General features: G+C 38.4%; 1 protein-coding gene across 1 annotated transcript; it reads left to right on the top strand.

Moving 5' to 3' along the window:
• The first annotated feature begins 3,304 nt into the window (after positions 1-3,304).
• Positions 3,305-8,096, top strand: LOC102222672 (proto-oncogene c-Fos-like). The gene is made up of 4 exons (XM_005816971.2): positions 3,305-4,072; positions 4,488-4,685; positions 5,166-5,273; positions 6,806-8,096. The coding sequence occupies exons 1-4, from the start codon at positions 3,776-3,778 to the stop codon at positions 7,487-7,489; spliced, it is 1,287 nt and encodes a 428-aa protein (XP_005817028.2). The 5' UTR covers positions 3,305-3,775; the 3' UTR covers positions 7,490-8,096.
• The last annotated feature ends 498 nt before the right edge of the window (positions 8,097-8,594 follow it).

The following is an 8,594-nucleotide window of genomic DNA, read 5'->3' as shown; positions in this document are numbered from 1 at the left end:
GCTTTAAAGCTCCTCGGTAGAGAAATGGAATGTTCCAGAGCGGGATCCCCGACGCGTCATTTACCATATATGGTGTATCCTGTATGAAGGCGGTGCCTGATGGGAAACACACCGTCTCGAGATCGGCAGAGCTTTACATGACGTTATGTAAAACAACAAACAGAGGCTGTTGTGAAAACCGAAAAAGTAGGAGAATGGTCAGAAAATATAGCAGCCTACTTGACAAGTAGTCAAATATACATCAAAACAAAATTTACTGTGCTATAACAACATGCATAAATATTATAACTTTACTAAGCTTACTAAGGTTCCAAAAGCTCATATAGGATTTTAGAGCATACAATTCTTTGTAGTTAACCTGCCAAAAGTTAAATTATTAGCTGCATGTGTAACGGAATGAAAAACTGTAAAAGTAAAGTGTTTTATTCATATTGAGATTAAAACATACCCTTATATTTGCCACAACAAGCTATGCACTTTAATAGACTTTAGATAGAACTAAACAGTTAAAGAGGATAATACTGATCAAACATAGCATGACCAACATGGACACTCTATCTGGTCTGTGGCTGTACAGTCCTCTATTGCAACAAATGCAAAAGTTTTTTGGCACATTTCTTACAAGAGTCAGCCTTAGAAAGTTGTAATTGCTTGTCTGTTGGATCACTTTTGATTGATACTCCCCACACCCTACAACAGCTGCAGTTTCAGAAATCCTTTGACCCAGTCATCTTACAAACACAATTGGACACTTGTCAGACTTGCTCAATATTTTTTACACTTCTGCATTTTTTTTTTCCTGTTTTAGACGCACTAACTTTTAGGACAAAATGTTTGCTTCCTCCATAATATATCCCTTTTACAAAAGGGATATATTAAAGAGGTAGTAGGATTCACTTCACCTGTCACAGGTATAAGGGTATGTTTTGTTAGGCCTGACAGCTGTACCTTGTAAAAGCACTTTTTTTTGGCAAAACCCAATTGTGCAGCCATTTTTGACACATCATAAATAATCCAATCAGCATATTTCACTGACGCATGCCTTATCTACACTAGCTCTGTATGAATGTATTTCTGTAGCGTCAAATGTGTCAAAACAAAAGAGGGGGCAAGTGTTGTTCTACAGCCCCCGGGCAGAACTTGCACCTTCTGCAATCTCACAAGGGGTGTGTGTAGCCATGGGGCAACTTCTAACTCTGTTTGATGCGTGTAGTTTGCCACGAAAGCAGTCTGGCTTGCTTGGGAGTGTCCTGGCTGTTTCGTCCTGAAGCCAAAGTATAGGGAATTCTCATGAAGGTTTACAAAAGAAGCTGAGTGGAATGTGTGAAATGCAATAATGATGACAACACAATTTTTAGGTTTCACTGTCTATCCAAGATGCATGGTTTGAAGGAATTACATTAACGTTCAGCAATTCTGATTATCAAGAATTTTTTTCTCTTATATTGGTAAACGTGTTTTCATTAAGTTAGTCATTGTTGTATATTTTCTGACATTTGCATTGTCGCTGTATTAATCATTATTTACAGTGATTTAAATGACGTTTAATATTTTAAAGTTCCCAACATTTTGCGTTTGTTCTATTTTTTTATTTTTTATTTTTTACATTGGTAGAAAAGCCAGAAAAGAAACATTTAAGCATCCCAGACTGCTAAATGTACTGTTATCAAAATAAACAACGTTAAAAATGAATAAAGTCTAAACTATTCACAATAGTGGCACTGTGTCAAAGTTTATCAGTTCATGTTAACGACCCGTGCTCTGATTCCCGCGCTCGTGTTTTGTTGAACATTCCTGGTTGCCACAGCAACGCCCAACCCCTTTCGCGTCAGTGACGTACATGTTTTGCATAGCAACAAAGATCGTCAGTGTTGTCAAGGATTACCACTTGAAAAGAAAAAAAAGAGAGAGAAACCCGATCTTCCGCTTCGGTAGTGGGGAGCTGTGCTCTCGTAAAATCGCATCAGAGTGAGACGTCTGTTGGTTTTCTGCGCTTTGGACGGTCGCTGTATTTCACCATGGTGCCTCCGGAGCAGTGGAATGAAACAGGACACCAAACAACTCTTCAGGTTTTTATTTGACGGATTGGCAAGAACAGAAACTTCCATGTCAGCCTCAATTGTTTGTTTTTACTTGGCTTCACTGAAGTTGAGCGAGCGCACTGAAGAAAGTAAAGCCTCCCCCCACCCACCCCCCCCAAAAATCGTATTATTATTATTATTATTATTATTATTATTATTATTATTATTATTATTATTATTATTATTATTATTATTATTATTATTATTATTATCTCGTCAATCCATTCAATTAAACAAGTAGATTTTTTTTGTTGAAATATTTCTAAAAAAAAAGTCATTTGCACGTTAAAAGTTAAAAAGTGAATCGCAAATATGATCACAAAATCTTATTTTATGTCCAGATGTATTTACATAAAAAGTACCATGAGCTGCACAGGCACCCTAAATAGTCAGTTTGCCTCATTCACATAAACTTTAAATTCTGTGAACATTCATGCTCGTGATTTGATTAAGCCCCTAGCTGTGCGGTGTCTGCTGCCTAATGCTACAGCCAATTTGAACTCTTTCGGTTTAGAATCGCTTGCAAGTGGTTTAATTGGCTCAGTGCGACCACCTAGTGTTATGCCGGTAAAAGAACCCAGAGGGGGCCGTGACTGCCAGGAAACCTCTGGTAACGCACAGCCCCTCTGGCCAGTAACTATTCTGCAACTATTCCTCTCACACCAATGGATCTGTGAGGTCATCTGAAAATCTAAATATAGCCATCCATCCAGGCTGTGACATTGTCCATGGAACTGGTTTAGGATATGTGGGAAAGCACTTAAATCATTATTCCCCAAAAAATTAACAGATAGTGGAATTTTAATTATATTACACAACTTAATGTGTCATTTCCAGACATATTTATAGGGGATTTAACACTTGCTTACTTTGGCGCGATAAAAGCTGTTTTAAATGGTCTCCTCGGAGCAGGTGCAGCATTCAGTGTGACGCTAATGGAGTAAAATTTGTGACGGTTGTTGCAGACTCTCATGAGCTCGTTTCACTTTTATTTTTGCGGCGAGTTGCGTTGCGTACAGACACTCACGGGCGTCCGCGCGCACACAAACGCAGTCCGTCTGCGAGCCTGTCCTCCGGAAGAGCCATATATGGCTCGACTGGTCCATTCGGCGATTGGCTGCTTTGGTCCTTGATCTGTTGCTGCATGGAGCTGTAGTCCTAAGCGGAGCCGGGCGAAATGCAATGTGAGGTCATAATGCAGACCATAAACAATCGGTCAGAGAGTATTGGTTGATAATTACCCAAGCATTGTTCTAATATAAGAAAAACAATAAAAAGTATATTGCGAATGATAAGAGGAGCTCTTTCGGTTTATCCGGGGCATTTTAATGGAATGTCGTGATATATGGGAGGGGGCATCATACCCGTGATGCAGATGCTGCATACATAATGTGACGTAGTTCATTCATGGCGGTGGGCTTCTTCTGCAAGTAGGGGTGTCACTTATTAACCACGTGCTATTTTTGGATAATTGTGGCAATATTTTTGCGCTACGGTGATATGTTTTCAAATTTTCGCTGTGCAGGCACCTTAAGGATTTAAAAGCCAAATTGTAAACACCAACGTCATCTTCATTTTCCGTGTCACAGCTCCTTCTGCGGAATGGTTCGGTCTCGCCACACAGATTTCATTCATAAAATTCGGACTCACTATAAAAGGCGGGCCTCTCCACTATATCTGCACAGTTACCATTTATGAAAGCTGGCAAATGGAATATAAGTAGGCGTTCAAAGGAGGGGGGGTCTGCTGTTTACGTAGAACATATAGATAGACGTATACGGATAGACGGCTCGGGTCTTTACTTTTTTATCACTGACCTCAGAAGAGAGAAATATATATATATATACATATATATATATAAAATGCATCCAGACTCCAGCTCTGAGCTCGACCCATCCTCCAGCTGTAGCCCGGCAGCGCCTGGCGGGGACACCCCTGGGTGCAGCCTGCGTCCTCCTGACTCGCTTTCATCATCAGTGGACAGCAACAAGGTAGATGCGATTCTGATCGTTAAACAGGTGAAGACGAGTAGTAAAAATAGATAAATATTCCTCACTTTTCAGTCTGTAGTTTGATTGATGTGGATGTTGCCGTAAATATTTATTTGACATTATATTCCCTTTGTCTTGTAGGCTGAAAAGCACCAGGAGAGCATTCAAATGTCGTTTATCCTCTAAATTAATTATATGGTGATTCATACAATTTGAATTTTGACCCTTTATTGGAATGATGGTGGAGATAATCAGAATGAGCTTACCTTCTATTAACATTTTTGATAGATTTGTTGTCGAGTCCAGGTTGTGATTGATGCAGGATTTAACTATTGGTTAAGGTCAACGTGATTGTTCGCTGAGATACGACCAAATTATGGAGACTGACTCCGTGTATAATGTGCATATCTTCCAGGATGGTGACACCTCTGCACCAGCCGCCTTTGTTCCGTCTGTGACTGCAATCTCAACGTCGCCAGAACTGAAGTGGATGGTGCAGCCGACTGCCATCACATCTGGCTTTGCAAAAACCAAGACCGATGGCGCAAACCAGTCGTCCCCAACAGGTGCAAAAAGGGCAAGAACGTGCAACAAGAAGGCGCAAAAGGAGCAGGTAGGCAGGGTGGAGGGGATTTACTTTACTTTTACTGACAATAAACTACAGTGACCTATTAATTCTTTAGTTTATTTTTGATGTATTCCTTGAATCCATGTTTAATATCAAGCTCCACCTGCGCCTCTGTTAATGTTATTGGAGTTATCGCGATGTTATGAATGCGGCATTAAATATTGTTGCAATTAGGCTGTACGTACATATCAGTTGCACCGGGTGTTAATTATATTTAATGGTTTATTAAAGGAGAACCGCTCTAATAACTGTGAAGGAAAATTGCATGAGGTGCGCGCTCTCGCGTGCGTCTTGCGCGTTCCAGCTGGTGCAGCATTTCGAGAAGATCTGTATTCCCAGCACTCACAACAAAGAGGATTTTCTCTCTTGTATGGCAAAGAACATTGTTCTGTGGAGTTCGCTGTGAATGAAAAATATAGCCTTGACGTTTAAAAAAAATTCCTATTTTCGTCTTACTGATTTTAGCCCTCTAAAGAAGACGAAGAGAGAAGGAGGGTTAGGAGGGAGAGGAACAAGATTGCTGCAGCAAAGTGTCGCAACAGACGGAGGGAGCTGATAGACAGCCTTCAAGCTGTAAGTGTGCTGTTTTTTTTTTTGACATTATGCAGAAGACTTTCCCACAGTGGAAGCAAGCCGTCACGAAGAAAGGCAGACATTAATATGACATGGCATTAAAGGCTGCAAGAGCAAAGCATGCTGTGGCTGCTCTGCACTATAAGAGACCAATCAATCAGAGCTGTTTGTTGAGCATAATACATACACAACGAGAGCAACACAAAATGCTTTTTACGGTGACAAATTTAAAATGAATCGTTTCTATGCATATTTTGCAGAAAATGAATTTAGTTGAGTCAAGGAGGAGATACGATGGATTGTAATTTCCACCTTACTGCCACTTTTCCAACCCTCACTTCTCAATAAACATCAGTAAAGTACATTGACAATCTTTTCAAAACATTTTTGTTTCAGTGAGACATATAATCTAATTTCAACTTCCCAACAGAAGTTTTTTTAATACAGTTACAGAATTTTAAAATTATAGAAACTTCATTTGGTGGGAATTAACCAAAGTTGATATTAACGTATCAAACTAGCTGACTTAAAAAAAAAGAAAATGTGCATAAAATAATATTATTGGTGGCCCCCATTAGATCAGCCCTTAAATCCCTTTTTATCACCATCTGTAACAAAATTAAAATAAAAACAGCAAACAGTCACAAATAAAAAAACAACACCACAAAGTAAGTAAAGGCCCAGACAAAGGAAGGTGGCATTTGGAGAATGAGAAAATGAAATTGCATTGAGGAGGTAAAATCTATTTTTAAGTTAAGCAGCTGATGTAATTGGTAAATTTCTTGAAAAATAGATGTTGATTAATTCCACATTTCATGAAAAGAACTGATATAAAAGTAAGCTTATCAGCTATGTTAGACATAAATATAAACTCCAACTACAACGTGTGATAAACTTAAAGACACAATTAACTTAAGATAAAGTTTAAATAGGAATAACTAATCTTCAGCACTCAAAAGCAAGACCAAATGATGCTTCGGAAGGTTGTTCCACATACCAGGAATAAAAATAAAATGTTGCCTCACTGTATGTTTTCATACTTTTACTGCTATCAAAAGACCCAGATCGGAGTGGTTTGCATAATAAAAGGGAATCAGACTAACATGTAGGACTGAGACAATTGATGAGTAAAAAAAAAATCTTAAAAATTTATGCTGAGACTTTTTAAACTGGAGTAATGTGGACAGCAGAATTTTTGGAGTCAATGTGTTATGTTCTCACTGAATAGAATAGAATAAGACAAAATTGTCCTATATTAATTGGTGTAGAACTCTACAGCATAGAAATTCATTTGTTACAGCAGCAAAGTAACAAAATATACCCCATTTAATGTAAAAATATCTTTAAAAAAGAACAACAACTAAAAAACAAACAAACAATAAAAACAATATAAAGAACTGTATATTAAAAATGTGCCTGCAAATAAAGCAAAATTAAACCCCCAAAAATTTAGAATAAAAAATACATTATTTAAAAAAATATATTGTGGTCTGTTTGTAAGCCTCTTCTCTTTTTGTCCTGTCTCTTCTCAGGAGACTGATTCGCTGGAAGAGGAGAAGTCAACTCTCCAAACTGAGATAGCTGATCTGCTGAAGGAGAAAGAGAGGCTGGAGCACATCTTAGCTTCCCATCAGTCCTCCTGCAAACTGCCAGCACAAGATGACAGCGACAGGGAGGAGGAGGAGGTGGAGGATGTTGACTCAGTGCTGCAGGACCCTCCGGCCTCCCCGCAGCTGCTCTCCATCCTGGAGAATGTAAAGACCCCCGAGAGCAATGTAGCTGCTGGAGAAGTCCCCGCTAGTCAGGATGCAGACCTTTCTTGTGTCCCGGCTTCTGCGGCCATCTTGGGGAACTCCAACATCCTCCTGTGCTCCAGTGCAGAAGAGGAGGCCTTGCAGGACCTTAATGGAGATGACCTTGATGATTTGGTGCCCAGTCTGGAGATGGCTGCATCTGTCCCTGACATAGACCTCAACGGGCCCTTCTGCCTCCCAGACTGGGAAACTCTCTACAAGTCTGTGGCAAGCGACCTCGAGTCTTTGACCACGCCGGTCATGTCTTCCAGTCCCACCTGTAGCAGCTACCGCACCGTCTTTTCCTTCAGCTGTTCTGAGATTGAGTCCATGGCTGAAGACTGCGAGGGCTTCAAAAGCAGTCACGCAGGGTCAGAGTTAATGAAAGATAGTCTTAACTCCCCAACACTCTTAGTCTTGTGAATGCAAATAATTTATGCAACAATATACAGTATTTGTATTCCAACCAGCTAGCAAGCTATCTCTCTCAAATAACCTTTTGTAGTGTGAGCTATGATGTATAAACCTGATAATTAAAGGTTGTGCATATTGACAATGTGTTTTCTGTAACTGTAACAGGGTTGAATTCTTCCATTTTGTTTCAATTGTCTGAGTTTACATTTGTGCTGGAATCCAAATGCATGCAAAAACAAAAAAGAAGAGTCATCTGTATGCCAACAAAAAGGTGGTGAATTATGTTTCTAAGAAAAAAAAAATCTAAATGTGATATGAAGTTAACACACATTTGATATAGCTTAATATATGTGAAACAGTGCTATTGTGACAAGTGAAAATAGAGAGATGCTAAAATGTAGCAGTGTTGGTGTAACATCTTGCTGTGAGGTGTCCCCTGATCTGACTTGACATTTATCACCTGAATCTTTTCCATAACCAAAAATCAAAATGAAAACATAATCATATCATGTATTTTCTCAAGATGTACTGTATTTTATGGCATAGTTTATTTTTTTACTCATCAAATATGATGCTGATGCAAAAAATGGAATATTGCTGAAAATAAAACACAACATTCACAAATCATTTACTTGTCTTGTTGTGAAACGTATATGTTTTATTTGTTTTTATTCAGTATTCTTTCCATCACAGAAAAAAAAGTGCTACAATGCTGTTAAAAGCTTTTTTTTGTCCCATATAGATTTCCTCTGTTTTTGCTTTCTCATCTCTATATATGTTTCAGTTTATAATATTGGCATGTGCTCCAATCAAAACCCACATTTATATATAAAACATTACCTTTAGTGAATTTTTGAAAACATACAAACATAAAAACCATTAAAACATGCAATTAATGCAATCTATTCATTTAAGATTGAATGTTTACAAATAAGTCAGCCTGGGATGTATGCATGGTTTTTTATTTTTAGATTTTAAAAAAAAAATAATATATTTTTATTTTAAAGCTGTTTCTTTACACCTATAACAGCAATGAATCTCGACAAGTTGAGGGCTCGGGACACATTGAAAAACCTCAATGAATATTTTCTTTATCATGTTACCGGCATTTTGT

This window comes from Xiphophorus maculatus, chromosome 15, assembly GCF_002775205.1.
Source record: "Xiphophorus maculatus strain JP 163 A chromosome 15, X_maculatus-5.0-male, whole genome shotgun sequence".
Classification (NCBI taxonomy): Eukaryota; Metazoa; Chordata; class Actinopteri; order Cyprinodontiformes; family Poeciliidae; genus Xiphophorus; species Xiphophorus maculatus.
This window is presented reverse-complemented; position numbering and strand designations above follow the sequence as displayed.

Bases quoted from the DNA above. Each gene is read 5' to 3' on its own strand.
- LOC102222672 (XM_005816971.2), top strand. From the start codon at position 3,776: ATGAAAGCTGGCAAATGGAATATAAGTAGGCGTTCAAAGGAGGGGGGG. The intron at 4,073-4,487 runs GTAGATGCGATT...CATATCTTCCAG, and splicing joins CATCAGTGGACAGCAACAAG to GATGGTGACACCTCTGCACC. The intron at 4,686-5,165 runs GTAGGCAGGGTG...TACTGATTTTAG, and splicing joins AGAAGGCGCAAAAGGAGCAG to CCCTCTAAAGAAGACGAAGA.